Source organism: Cervus canadensis, chromosome 14 (genome assembly GCF_019320065.1).
Source record: "Cervus canadensis isolate Bull #8, Minnesota chromosome 14, ASM1932006v1, whole genome shotgun sequence".
In the NCBI taxonomy this organism is placed as follows: Eukaryota; Metazoa; Chordata; class Mammalia; order Artiodactyla; family Cervidae; genus Cervus; species Cervus canadensis.
In genome coordinates, this window is record NC_057399.1 from 23,562,121 (window position 1) to 23,577,967 (window position 15,847).

A 15,847-nucleotide genomic window follows, 5' to 3' on the forward strand; every position below is an offset into this window, starting at 1 on the left:
TGGGGTCGCAAAGAGTACGACACGACTTAGTGTCTAGGCACACACACACACATGAAAAGGTATACACATGTTTGCAGTGTCAATATACTTCTCTTGTATAACTGTAAAACAAATACTAAATACAGACATTTATCTTCAAGGTTTCTTTCCAGAAAAATCATGAGAATTAAACATGCCCAACAATGAATCTGAGCCTCTGTCAATATTTAACTTAATAACAATATCTGAGCATTTTGAAACCCTTATTTACAGGCTGGACTAAGTATTATCTTTACAAGTTGCCACTTTTTTCTAACTTTTCATGTAATATTTTTCCAATAGATTGATAAAGAACAATATGAAAAAATACTTGACCTCATTGAAAGTGGAAAGAAGGAAGGGGCCAAGCTGGAATGTGGCGGAGGCCCATGGGGGAATAAAGGCTACTTTATCCAACCCACAGTTTTCTCTGATGTTACTGATGAGATGCGCATTGCCAAAGAGGAGGTAAATGGTTTCATTCTGTTCTGTTCTCTTTTTTGCCATATTTTGTCTGCATGGATATAGACAAAGTATTCCTTTAACATTCTCAGCTCTCTGAACACCTTCCTCAATAAATGTTATTCTTCATTTCTAATATTGATAAATGATTATTTTTTATTAAGACTAAAAATAGGAATTCATTGGTCAGGCCACGAATTTCCAGATGACCACAGATAAGGATGGTTAACAATTGCTAGGTGCTTCCTTCACAAACTTAAATGGAAAATACAATTCCACATTGATTGAGTGTTTGCTTTTTCTCCTTTGGAAATAATATATTTGAAAATAATTGGAAAAGAATAAAGTGATATGCAGTTTTTAAAAATTAAACTCCTTATTCTGAGATAATTGTAGATCCAGTTGTCATTGTGAGAAATATTAATACAGAAAGATCCATGTACTCTTTACTTGGTTTCCTTCAATAGGTAACATCTTATTTATTTTTTTTTGGTAACAGCTTATAAAACTATAATATCACAAAGAGTATGTTAACATTGATACAGTCAAGACACAGAACATTTCATCATCACATGAACTTCTCATGTTTCCCTTTCACAGCCAGATCTATATCCTCCTAGGCCACCCCATCCTCAATCCTCGGCTTTCTCTTCACCACTAATGTCTTCTTTATTTCTATCATTTTGTCATTTCAAGAATGTGACATAAGTGAAGTCATACATCATGCAACCTTTTTGGATTGACTTTTTTCACCCATCATAATTCTCTATAGATTTATCTAGGTTGTTGCATGTAAGGATAATTTGTTCCTATTTATAGGTGAGTATTTCATAGTATGACTGCACCATAATTGTTTAACCATTCACTCATTGAAGAACTTTGGGCTGTTTCCAGTTTGAGACTACTTTAAATAATGCTGTTATAAATATCAGTATACAGGCTTTTGTGTAAATGTAAGTTTTCACTTCCCTGGGGTAAATACCCAGAAATATAATTCCTGGGTCACATGCTAGATGAAACTTTTTAAGAAACTGCTAATCTTCCAGAGTGGCTGAACAATTTCATATTCCCATTAGCAGTATATGAATGATTCCAATTTCTCTGCATCCTTGCTAATGTTTGGTGTTGTGACTATTTTTTATTTTAGCCATTCTGATAGGTGTGATAGCTCATTGAGGTTTAAATTTACATTTCCTTAGTGACTGGTAGGGAGAAGGAAATGGCAACCCACTCCAGTGTCTGGAGAATCCTGTGGACAGAAGAGCCTGAAGGGCTGCTGTCCATAGGGTCTCACAGAGTCAGACACGACTGAAGCGACTTAGCATGCATGCATGCCCTGGAGAAGGAAACGGCAACCCACTCCAGTATTCTTGCCTGGAGAATCCCAGGGACAGATGAGTCTGGTGGGCTGCCACCTATGGGGTCGCACAGAGTCAGACACGACTGAAGCGACTTAGCAGCAGCAGCAGCAGTGGCTAGTAATTTTGAACATCTTTACCTGGGATTATTTGCCATCTGATATCTTCCTTGATAAAATGTCTGATTTCTTTTGTCCATGTGCTAATTGGAGTGTTTGCTTTTTACTGTTGAGTTTTGAGAGTTCCTTATACATTCTAGACACTTACTGTTTTTTAGCTGTGTGGTTTGCAAATATTTTCTCCCAGGCTATAGCTTGTCTTTTCATCTTCTTACCAGGGTCTTTCTCAGACCAAAGTTTTTAATTTTAAGGAAATCCAATTTATTCATTTTTCTTTTTATGAATAGTACTTTTGGTGTCAACTCTTATGAGCTACTCTTTATTTACTCATAGATCCAAAAAACTTTTTCTGTGTAATTTTTTTATTGTTTCTAAAAGCTTTATAGTCTATGTTTTACACATAAGTCTGTGATCCATTTTAGGTTAATTTTTATACAAGGTGTGAGATTTCAGTAAAGGTTGTCTCTTTTTGTCTATATGTTCAATCGCTCCAGCATCATTTGTTGAAAAGGCAGTTTTTCTTCCACTTCATTACTTTTGCAACTGTCAGCATTTCAGTTGTGTGTATTTGTGTGTATCAATTTCTGGGTTCTCTACCCTTCAATTCATCTATGTGTCTATTTCTCCACCTGCACTCCTTTTTAAAATGTAATTATTTTTACTTAAGTATAGCTGATTTATAATGTGTTAGGTACACAGAAAAGTGGTTCAGTGATTCTTTTCAGTGATAGACTATTACAAAATATTAAATATATTCTCTTGATTTTAGTAGCTGTATAAGTCTTGAAATTGGAAAGATGGCATTCTCTCACTTTATTCTTCTGTTTCAAAATTGTTTTAGCTAAGCTAATTCTTTTGCTCTTCCATATAAATTTTAGAATAAGCTGTTCATATGCATTTTAAAATCTTGCTGGAATTTTGAGAGGAGTTGTGTTAAACATATCAGTCTGTTTGTTACAGAATTAACATCTTTATTGTGTTAAATCTTCCAGTTATTGAACATAGTAGATCTCCATTTATGTATATCTTCTTTTATTTATTTCACTAGCACTTTGTAGTTTTCAGTATACAAGTCCCATAAATGTTTTATTGGACTTATACCTAAGTATTTTTTGAGTAAATGGTTATTTCTGATTTCAACATGCACATGTTCATTGCTAGTATGTATTAATAGAAGTGTACTTGATTTTTGTATATTTTATTGTATCCTATAACATCACTGAACTCAGATATTTTAGAAGGTTTTTGGAGATTCCTTGGTAATTTATATGTACACGATTATGTCATCTACAAATAGGGACAATTTTATTCATTTCTAATCTGTATGCCTTTTTATTTCTTTTTCTTGCCTTTTTCACTTGCTATAATTCCAGCACTGTGTTAAATAAAATCAGTAAACATGGGTGTCTTTTTGCTCTCTATCTTAGGAGGAAAGTCTTCAGTCTTTACCATTGAATATGATATTACCTGTAAGATTTTCATAAATGCCTTTGATCAGGTTCAGAAAAGCCTTTTTATTTTTAATTTGTTGAGGGGAAAAGGAGGTTGGATTTTATCAAATGATTTTCCTGCATCAACTGAGATGATTATGTGGTATTTTTTCCTCATTCTATTAATATGATATATACTGATTGATTTTTGAATGCTGAATCAGCCTTGCATCTCTAGAACGATCCTCACTTGGTGATGGTATATAACTCTTTGTAGGTACTGGTGAACACTAATTGCTAATATTTTTTAGGAATATTTGCTGTAGCTTATAATGGTCTGTGGTTTGAAGGATATTAGTTGTACTTTTATTATTTTTATTGATAACAAAATAACATTTAGTGATTGTTTACTATGTGCTAAGTGCCTTATAGTCAATGTAAAACATAAGTATATTTACATGAAATACTAAATATAATAAATATATTTTATTCATATATTTTTAGACATATTTATAAGCATTATATACAAATATTTAGTTGTAACCTATTACTTTGACTTATTTCATTCATTTCTTTTTGTATAGATATTTGGACCTGTGCAGCAAATCATGAAATTTAAGTCTTTAGATGATGTAATCAAGAGAGCAAACAATACTTTCTATGGGTTATCAGCAGGAATTTTTACCAATGATATTGATAAAGCCATCACAGTCTCCTCTGCTTTGCAGTCTGGGACCGTGTGGTAAGTCAAACCTATGTAATGTCACCTTTTCAATGCTAACCACATTAACAGGCTACTCTGAACTCTCTCTGACTGTCACACTGAATCCCTTGCCTAGCCCCTAGTCTCTGGACTGCTTTGTTAGTTATTTTTGTTCCATCAAATTGGACTTTGTCCACTCAGTCCCAGTAACAGCCCAAGATTATTTTTCGTGCTGATAATGTCACACCCAAATCCATGAAAAGTATTTATCCTTGAGATGTTGAAAAGTATTTACCCTTGAGAGGCAGCCAAAAATCCTTGTCCCTCTCAATATCTCTAGAATCTTTTTTTTGGAAGCAATGGGACAGTCACGATTTCATTTATTACCATGTATTCTGTGCTAAGCCCCCTACTGTAGTCCTCACATTTATTATCTCATTTCACCTTACTGCCACTGTTCATTGGTATGGTAAATTTATCGACAAAAAAACAGTAGGTTAGTGGGCTCATGTAATTGATCAAGATCACACAATAAATGACCGCTGAGGTTCAGACTATTTCAGACTCTAAGGCAGTGATTCTCAACACTGGCTGTACATTAGAATGGTCTGGGGAGCTTTAAAAATATCTACACTGATATGGGTGGAGGTGGGTATCCTTCAAATCCACCAGTTGTATCAGTGATTGTGACTGAATCTGGATGTAGTTTTTAATTTTAAAAAATTCTAATTATTCATGTTTTTATAATTATATTTGTTCATATAGATATTTTGAAACTTTTTAAAAATATGGCAAAGGATAAAAAAAATTATATAATGAAATTCAACTCCTGCCACAGCCTCTGTTTAAGCAATTTTTTCAATTAGTTAATGAAAAAAGTGAACTAAGTAATATGAGATATATTACAATTACAAAAAATTGATTCTAGCCTAAAGACACAACCCACAAGAGAACTACAAAGCGTATTGAATACAGGCAGTAAAGAATGCTCATCCAACAAACTCTAGTCTCTCACAAACGGTATCCATCCACTTACCATGTGTTGGGTATTCTATCTTTTAAAATTCAAGCTATAACTTCTCAGGGACATGATGTACTGCCAACATGGCTGTCCACACATAGCGTAAGATCATTGCTTTTATTTCTAGTCAGTATATATAAACATACTTACACTCCTGCATTCTAATTTATAGTGCTACTTCTTTTAAAAAGTGGCCATGTAACATTAAAATTAATAGAGTTGTTAAAGAACTCTGAATTTCAAAAATTCCAAATTTAGGAGTTCTAAATAGGTCAAGTGTGACCTATAACATACTTCTTTCCTTTTCAGGGTGAACTGCTATAGTGTGGTATCTGCCCAGTGCCCCTTTGGTGGATTCAAGATGTCTGGAAATGGTCGAGAACTGTAAGAATAACTTTCATTAAGATAAATATTTATCTTGATAAAAATGGTTATCACTCTGAAGGAATTATAATAATCCTTGAAGGTGAAAGAGTTAGTCACTCAATCGTGTCCCACTCTTTGTGACCCCATAGACTATAGCCCGCCTGGTTCCTCTGTCCATGGAATTCTTCAGGCAAGAATGCTACAGTGGGTTGCTATTTCCGTCTGCAGTGGTTCTTCCCAAAACAGGGATTGAACCCCACGTCTCCTACACTGTGGGTGGATTCTTTCCCATCTGAGCCACCAGGGAAGTTACTATTCAAATTAAAACCTGCTTCTGTGCTTTCCTGGAGATTTATACTGTCAAATGGTTTTTAAATGCTGGATTTACTCTCAAAAGTGCAAAAATGTGATGGCAGAGGGAAATATTATTTACTAAACTTTTTGTAAGGGATCATACTAAGCACTTACGTTGGTTCTTGAAATATCGCCTACTTTTTGTTTGCTGGACACATGAATGTAATTTGGGAAACATTTCCAGAAAGGAGGTGGAAACCACCAACTGGTGATTGTAAAAAGTGTGCAAATATAAGAATGCTTTAGCTATTTGAATATATCTCTTAAATGAATAAATTAGGTGTCTTTATCTCAAAATACTTTTCAGTGTAGGAGGAATGATTCTCATTGTTAATATTTTTAGACATGTGACTCTAAAAATTTAAATAACCTGAATGAGTTGTTTTCGGTTCTAGAATTTAAACTGAAAGGAAAATTTATTCAAGGAAAACATGTTTTACAATCATGACTACATTGAGGATATATATATTATATAAATGAATTTATGAGCCTTCAGTTTCTTTTCAAATTGACTTTTGACTTTTTCAATTGACATATTGACTTTTTTCAATTGACATATTGACTTTTTAAAATATATACATACATATTTATGCATATCAAGTAGTGGTAATGTTTGACCAGTTTTGCTCAAGCAGTTTTAATCATTTTATTTCTTAAAATTTTCTTACATTTATCAATAAATTTAAAAAATCATAAAGAAAAGTCACATCATATTCAAACCTTATGAAATCAAACATAGTGAAACTGCTCATTTTGTAAATGGCAAGTAAAAATTAGCCTCTGTCTGAGAGTATTAAATCACTAGGTACTTGTCATTTAAATAAAACAATATCACAATGAAACAACTGTCTTTGGGGAGCCAGTGAAAGGGGGCCATGTTAAAATGACCCATCCTTTCTCAATATACTTTCATTAAGTAGTTACTCTATATATGAGGTCCTTGGAGCCCTACAAACACAATACCATGTCCCATCTTCCACATAATTGTAGTGACATGCCGCTGCTGCTGCTAAGTCACTTCGGTCGTGTCCGACTCTGTGTGACCCCATAGACGGCAGCGCGCTAGGCGCCCCCATCCCTGGGATTCTCCAGGCAAGAACACTGGAGTGGGTTGCCATTTCCTTCTCCAATGCATGGAAGTGAAAAGTGAAAGGGAAGTCACTCAGTCATGTCCGACTCCTAGCGACCCCATGGACTGCAGCCCACCAGGCTCCTCCGTCCATGGATTTTCCAGGCAACAGTACCATGTAAAAAATACACACACACACACACACACACACACACACACACAAGTGAAAACTAACAAACACATACTATGAGATAAATAATAACAGACTGTGAGTCCATAGGTCATGGAGGTAGAGAAGCAATTAAAATACAGAGTGCAGTATTAGAGCATAGAAAATCTGGGCACCTATAGACTATAACATTTTCAGCATCTCTCTAAGTCTCACTATTTCCATATGTTAAAATCAGCATTTGTGGTGGGGATAGGAGTCAGGGAAGAAAGTAAAAGGTCTATGAGCTCTTTTCCATGCTTAAGATTCTGTGGTTCTAACCCTCCTGTGGAAATTCAGTTGATAAAGACAGTTGATAGAATAAGAGAAGATGTAACAGAAAAGACAGGACTTGATCTAGGGCAGGAAACAAGTGTCAGATGTTAGGAAGTAGAGAAGAGGACATTTGTGAAAGAACATTCCAGGTGGCATATTGAGGGGTTAGTGAATTTGCCTGGCTGGTAGGGAATTATGGGGGAAGTATGATTTCAGAGTTAAATAGGATACAGATTAAGAAGGCTTGAATTCAAGAAAATCAGCTTACATTTATTAGTGGAGCAGTGAAAAGCCATGGATAGCTTTAGAATATTGTTGGGGATGTAGAGTAGCAAAAGATCAATTCATCAAAAGTGCCCGACATAGCTGAGAAAGCATAATTGAAAACTAATCAGCCTGCATTTGAATCCTGACTCCACCACTTGCTAATCTTGCCACCCAGTTCAAGTTATCTAATTTCTGAGCCTGTTTTCTTCTACTTAAAAGGGGAATGTTAATATTCCTTTTAAGATGGTTTTGAGAGTTTAGAGAACATACTTACTATTCATTCCTTAGTACTCTGTCACAAAGTGGGGACTCAACAAATAGTTCATCCTCCCCAAGTTCTTTTTCCTTATAATATCCATTATTGGGGAGTCCCTTGGGAGCACTAAGTACTTTGTACAAAGAACTATAACGAAAGTTAGATTATTTTGAAGATTAGTTGATTGCTGGCCAAGATATCCAATACAATTCCCTAGGAATGTTGAAAATAAAATAATCTGAAGGGGTGAAATAATTAAAGCAGACTAGACATATAAATTTTGTTAGATTGTTAGATACAATTTAGTCACTCTATATGTTCAAGACATAAGGAAATCAAATAAGAGAAGGAGAATCGGCCATAAATTATTCCCTAAAAATGTGGAATATGGGTATAGATAACGTCCTTATTAAAAAATATAAAGGAAAATGTTATACTGTAATTTTTACTTCAAAAATCCCAGCTGAGGATGATAGTGTTAATGTCTATCTGAAACCAAAGTTGGCAAATTTAATAAACAAGTCATTCACTGCAAGATGTTTAAAGAGCATTGCTGAAGCAATAATCTCAAATGACTCCCAAGAGTTCAGGTACAGTTTATCTTCAAAGACAGAAAGGTAGAATTGATCATCTGATTGATCATTGATCAACAGAGTCCTTCAAGAGCTAAAAATAATAGTATACAAACCCCACTGAGGTACTGATGCTGGGTGCCAAAGCTGAATTGGCACTCCCATCATGATGTTAGCCCTGGAATGAGTTAAATGGCAGAAATCCCTCTCTGTGTATAATTGGACTCATTTTTACTTAGATTAACATAGGTCACTTGAGAGTTTAGTAGCATGCCATTTCAAACTTAATTGGCTCTTAACACCTCACAAGGTCTTTCTTTCTTCTTGTCCCTTTCAGAAATGGGGAGAAATAAAGCATCATAAACTAGTGGGCTAACATGAATAGTTTTTGCTTGATTATATTTGCCAAACCAGTTCAGCAAACATTTCCTCTGTGCCTACTTAATTAATTAGTGCCAAGCTAACTTCTGGATACAGGGTGAAAAACAGGCATAATATGTGACTGCATCTTATTACTCCAGAGCGCACCCTGGAATAGGAGCGCGGGTATCATCTAAAAGTGTGTTGGAAATGCAAAGTCTCAGGCCTCTCTCCAGACCTGCTGAAATAGAATCAGCATTTGAATCAAGTGCCAGATGACTGGTACATTGACAATTTTAGAAGCACAGAACCAATAACTCACAGACTAGCGATATAAAGAGAAATGTAAACAGGTATTTTGTGTTATATCAAGACATAAGAATGTCTATACATCAGAATACTAAGAAGCAGGGTTTATTTCAGCTTAAGTAAGACAATTATCACACTTTGTACTCTCCTGAGAGTTTCAAGTGTCCATGTAACCCAAAATACAATGGAAAGTCTATTGGCAAAAATCATGGGTTAATATATCTAACTTTGTGAGATAAAAATACTTACTAAAATATTATCCTTTAATGGGTTTCAGACAACTGGGGCTAAACCCTTTAATTACTTTGAAGAACATGCTCACTGAAGCTTTTAGAAGGTATTTTCAGAAGCTTAATGGTCCAAGAAAATAATCAGTGTAAGAGGATTAGGTTACCGAGGAGAAAAAGATGTCTTCTACATACCTGTCTACATCACCAAAGGGGAGGGGTAGAAAAGGATCAAGATCTTTTTCCTCTGTAAGTCTACATGTGCATGAGTGTTATGATTTTAAGAGTACTCTTATGTTCATATAATTTAATCCTTTCATCAAAACAATATAGAGAATAAGTTAACCTAATTTAGTTATCTCTTTAAGGAAGGGTAAATCACAGTTTCTAAAACTGGTAGGAGGTCTCAATAAAACTGATAGCAAGATATCAGAGTTTTGATTGATTGACTCAAGTTTAATTACTGATCATTTGGGTTGGATTTAAGAGTTATATAGCAAATGACAGGGGGTTCATGAATCAAAAAATCCACAAAAAAGTCCCACATTTTAGCTCAATGAACCCTCTCCCCCTCTCAAAACAAAACAAAACAATCAACCCTACATTCAAATAAAAACCTGTAACAATAAGGTCAAGCTTTTTGTTTTGCTTTATTCGGGGGCGACTTTGCCTTTGCCAAGAAAAAGATATTACTACAACTACAGCTAGAAAATATTCTATTCTGTTTTAAGCTAAGCTCAGATGGTAAAGAATCTGCCTGCAATGCAAGAGATCCAGGTTTGATCCCTGGGTGGGGAACATCCTCTGGAGAAGGGAATGGCAACCCACTCCAGAATTCTTGCCTGGAGAATCCCATGGACAGAGGAGCCTGGTGGGCCACAGTCCGTGGGTTTGCAAAGAGTCGGACATGACTGAGCAACTACCACTACTACCATTACTAGGGTAAGTTAGAATGAAAATAGAAGCCTGGTCATTTTTAGCTACTTCCTCATTTCTAGACCAATTGGAAATGATGAATACACTAAACAACTTGAATTTACAATTTTTCCATATTACCCAGGTGATTATATTTTGAATATAACTACATTTCCTCTAGTAATATACCTATCTTATACATTAGAACCTAAACTAGAAATTATAAAATTCCTCTTGGGCTTGTGTTTATGTGTGGTGAGCACTTTCATAGTCAAGTAGAAAAAAATGTCAAAAATGAACAGTTTCCTTAAAAGTCAACTAAGTGTATATGATAATTTAGAGCATGAAAAAAAAATGTAAAAAGTTTTCCCAAAGGGGATTTATATAAGACCAGATATCTTATGGTAGGCTAGCTACCTCTTGAAATGCTTCTGTACACAGACCACAGAAAATATTTTCCATTGTCCCTAGCCGGATAAGCAGGAACAAACTTGTACAAAGTCATTGACCATAGTGTATTTGTACAGCTCTGCTAAATTCTGTGCATTTTTTTCTCCACTCTCTAGCGGAGAATATGGTTTCCATGAATACACAGAAGTCAAGACGGTCACAATCAAAATTTCTCAGAAGAACTCATAAACTATGAGAGTACAGAGAGGACTCCTCAATGGCTAAGCATCTCCTTCAGTGGCTAATATATCTTGGTGGTTTTAAATGCAAAATTGTTCTTTCCTTGATTCTTTAAACATAAGCTAATCATATTAGCATTAATACTACACATAGAAAACTTGACATGTACGTTACTCTAAAAGAATCATCAGCCCTCTGATATGACACCCAAGTCCTCCCTGAAATAAAGATGATGGACTTGGATGCAATTGCTCTAGCTCTGTAATAGTCATGTGCTTCTCTTTATAGCTACTTGCCTAGGATAATCACTTTATAGAGGAGGACAAGTTGTCATTTAGCATCTTTCTCTTGATGACCCCTTGAAGTACTTACCATACCTGTTAACTTCAGACTAAGTATGCTCTGTTCTCCATAGTGGTTCAGTCCTTGGAATTTGTTGAAATGTTTCCTAGAATGTCATGTCTGCTTGTCAAATGAAGAAATGCCTGAAATACTTAGATGTAACCTAAACATACAGCTTAATAAAAACAGCCTTGCATGATTCTTGTTCAGTGTGAATTTTTTAAGTAGAGTTTTGGCTATAAAGATTTACTCTCCCTGTCACTCAAAAGCAGTGTTAAATTGAGCATAAAAATGTATTTAAAAATAAAGTTTAACCTACTCATTCTCAAATAAGTAAAGAAACAAATTTTATTTTCTGAAAGAATCTTTGAAATCAATAGCAAACATTTGAGATAGGCAGCAAGCATTTACTGAATTCCTATAGAGTTCTGGGCACTATGTTAGGTGTTGTAGAAAATAGGTTAATAGTGGATGGTCCATTATCCAAAACGCTTTAATATGTAGAGAACAAAGATACTGTTGGAAAAAAAAAAGATGGGGCATGTAATGTAAATGAGGATTAAAGACCATAAGATTATAGTAAGATGCCAAAGGGTAGTGGTGACCAATACTGATGAACTTGGGAATGGCATGAAGGAAATTTGACTGAATATGAATATTAATGAAGAGAAAATTTGCAGTGAATAAAGAGGAAAGAAGTCCTACAAAATAGTACCTCTGGACATATTCCATCAAAAAAATTCTATATAATATTTTCCCCTCTTGGAGTTGCTGATTGCACATTGGTATAGTCTAAGATCTGAGAGAAGTCCTACAACTTGTTTAGTTTTGTTTAATACGTTTTTTCCCCAAATTTATTTAACCAAAGGCTTTGCTTTCCCTTCACTCATTTAATACCAACGAACATTAGGAACCCTGTGTTGGAAGATGCTGTTCTATGCAACAAGGTAGTGCTGAGTGTTCTGATGAGAGATCTAGGGGTCACAGGGAAGCAGCAGGGAAAATATCATCTGTAAAACTAACTGGACCATATTTATGTATTTTTGCCCTCAAAGAGCCTCTTTTTATGCTCCCACATGGGAAGTGACTTAAGTCCAAATATAATGTTTTTTGTATATTCCTGGGTCGGGAAGATCCTCTGAAGAAGGGATAGGCTACCCACTCCAGTATTCTGGCCTAGAGAATTTCATAGACTGATATAGTCCATAGGGTCACAAAAAGTTGGACATGACTCAGTGACTTTCACTTTCACTTTCATACATATTATAAAACTCTTAGTTCAGCAATTTAAAATTTAAGCCTAGTAATCTTAAGGATAACACTTTTTTTTCCAGATTCAAATTTTATATAAATGGTTAAGCTTGTCATTTTACATGAACAGATTCCTCAGTGACACTGTTACTAGAACATTGTAATAGCTGCCATGGTCAAGTGCAACAATGTGTGAATGAATGAAATTTACTAGCTTCTTAGATCTGAAATAATTTCATTTCTAATTGCAAGAGTTTCTATAATTTGTATGGGCCTGTAAGATTTGCAGTCTGTTTTACATAATTTGGGACATAATGACCATTTTGAAAATAGGAGGAATTAAAGTCTAGGGAGAACTGAAAGATGTTAGGACACTGAGAAGGGAAAAAAGCCAAATACAGAGCGGGGTTGTATTTTCCAAAAACCAGACAGTGTCTACATTATGAAAAGATGTTTAAAGTCATACACAAATAAATTGATAGACAAGTTAATATTGTAATGGTATTCCACCAGAACATTTTTAAATGTTGAACAAAGAGGGATGAACATAGAATATGACAAAAGCCAGAAGCAAGTTTAAGTATTTGAAAATTAAATCTTCCTTGTATAAATAAGACATTACAGGATTAAACAAAAAAAAAATCTGTTTAATATTGGCTCATTCTGACCCTGTAGACATTATTTGTGTTCCTTCTCCTCTGATTTCTAAAGCTATACTGGCAATAAATCTTAAAACATTGAAAAGTTAAAGGGTATCTTATTAACCCATGACTACAGGATGTACAAGAGGAATTTTATCATAAAGAATTCAGTTCTGCAGTCACAAATGTGACTTCATGGTGACCTCATGGCCTTCAATATCCACATGGCATAAGTATTTTCATCTCTAGGAACACCAAAGTAACTCATAGGAGTGAGAGGTAACTGTTTAGGAAAAGGCAGTATCAGGGGTCAAGAATGGATTCTCAAATATCTAGTGTCTTTTCTTTTCTTCCTTTCATTTTTTAGGATGCATGTTTCTGGGTTTATTTTGAAATAGTCAATGAGAAATAGAAAATATTTTTCTTAAATTCTTGTGGCCAACTAAAAATATAGTTAACTCAAAGTAAGAAATTTTAGTTATTTCTTCACATAATTCAGTGGGGAGTAATGGACCCAAAGACACCTTTCCTTGGGCTCAGGTAATATTTTGAGTATATAATTTCACTTGTACTTTTAGAAGTCTGCATGAGTCATCAAGTAAACTCTTACCTTTGGTGACTTTTACAGGGTATATCAAACAGCCAGATTATATTTTCACATGAAGCATTAAGTTCCCAATTACAATTTCACTGTTGATTCACCTTGGGGTTTTTCAGTGCTCTCTGGAGGTATATTTGAGTATTCCTTTTTTTATAGTGAGAAAATATAGAGGAAGGAGAATTGGAGAGGACAGCTAAATTCCCTGGGTACCAAAATTCAGTGACTACCAGAAAGGCATGGAAGCTCACTCTTGTAACCTGATGAGACTGTAGGAGTCTGGAAGATATCAAGACACAAATGAAGGAGAAATAGCTGTTATCCCTTTGACATTCTGTGAGAGGGGTGAGGGGAGAGATGGCATCTCTCTCTGAAGGCAAGGCCACAAAATTTCCAGGGGAGTTTGAGGTTTATCTAGACCATATCTTTAAATCATTCTTTAGATTCTAGGTGGTTGTTTTATTCTAAGAGAAATAGTCACATCCATTTACTTAATTTAAGATCCATAATTTAATGATCCGTAATTTAGGATTATGCATTTTCATCTATTAACATCTATAAACCTTAGGATAATTTTAAAATCCCTAGAAAGTCAACTTTATTGCCTAGTAGAATATCTATGCCAAGGGTATTGCAATGTTTTTTGCACAATTACTTCAGTGTAATAATGCTAACTAGTTTCACAAACATTTAACTCAGTTTTCTTTCATTTTGTTTAGTTTAGTTGTGTTTTAATAGACATCTCTGAATTTTATGGAAGTGTTTATGGGAGGCTGACAAGGCATGATTCTGAAGTGATTTCACCAGAGTTTCATGATTTTAGATTTTTTTTATTTTTCTCAAGTCACTTAAAGATTCATCAGACCTTGAGAAATATAACAAATATAAAAATGCAAATCTGATTAACCTGCCAAATAATTTTTAACTTTTGTCATTTTAAAATAATTTAAACTTTTGGAGGAACTGCCAAAGCAACACATAGAACTCTCATATATCTTTTATTCACTAATTTTTAATATTTTTCATTGACTTTTTCATTCTCTTTCTCTATATAGATTCTTTTTTTTTTTTGTCTTGAGACAAACTTTTAAGAATAACTCTTAAGCATCATGTCCCTTTACCCAAAATACTTCAGTACCTTTTCCTAGAAATAATGAAATCTTAGCCACAGTATAATTATCTAATTCAGGAAATTTAACATTGACAAGGTACTCGTATCTAATATACAAACCACATACAATTTTCTCTAATTGTCCCACTAAGGTCCTTTATGATATCCCCCACCTCAATCCAAAGCTTAATTGAGGACCATGCATTGCATTTACTTAACCATAGCTTCCTCTTATCTTACTACTCCTTGATAATGGCTCTATACCTAGTACACACATCGAATATTCTGTCAAGTAGTGTTGTTGGCCTGGAGAGAACCCTACAGGACAAACAAAACTCACAGTTACTGAGTTAACAAGAATCAGAGAAAAGCAAGTTTAATAGTTTTAAGGAATAAATATTTCATTTCAAGATTTGATTATGAATTACCATCCTCCATGGTAAACTGACAAGGATATTTATAAATTGGAAAATATACCTTCTCTCTTGGGCACTTTTAAAGAAAAGTTTTATGCTCTCTTGAGGAAATTAGTGACTGTCCCTTATTTGTATTACTGAAATATTGCCCTTTCTCATTCTATTTCCTAGCTTACTTACTTGAATATTTTCCCTTAATAACAGATTGCTTGTATTCTGATGACATCTGAGGAGGTAGCTTAATTTGAACTAGTTACAAATCTCTAACCACACAGAAACATGCTAAATCACTTTCCTATCAAAGCACAATGAGGACATAAAGATGTTGACCTTTGGAGTCAAAGAAATTTTAAATTCTGGTTCCACTGCTCACTAGTGGTATTAACCTATGCTAATTATTCAACTTTTCTCATTTAGCAATCATTCAACAGATAATGGGGGCTATTGATATTTGGGGGGAATTATAATGTTCCACATAAGCACATGGTCCTTGGAGCCCAGCAATATGGTTTCAAATCCTTGTTCAGCACTCACTGGCCTTGGAATTTGGGACAAGACACTCAACCTC

General features: G+C 34.6%; 2 protein-coding genes across 2 annotated transcripts in view; both read left to right on the plus strand.

The window, feature by feature from the left end:
• Positions 1-11,461, plus strand: part of ALDH1A1 (aldehyde dehydrogenase 1 family member A1) — a 51,446-nt gene extending 39,985 nt beyond the window's left edge. Inside the window, exons 10-13 of the mRNA XM_043487365.1 lie at positions 322-486; positions 3,972-4,129; positions 5,421-5,495; positions 10,857-11,461. Of these exons, the coding sequence (XP_043343300.1) occupies positions 322-486; positions 3,972-4,129; positions 5,421-5,495; positions 10,857-10,929 (471 nt within the window). The 3' untranslated portion in view covers positions 10,930-11,461. The remainder of the gene's footprint in view (positions 1-321; positions 487-3,971; positions 4,130-5,420; positions 5,496-10,856) is intronic.
• LOC122453369 (60S ribosomal protein L7-like) overlaps positions 1-15,847 on the plus strand; it is a 683,417-nt gene that overhangs the window by 506,786 nt on the left and 160,784 nt on the right. The gene's annotated exons all lie outside the window — the stretch shown is intronic.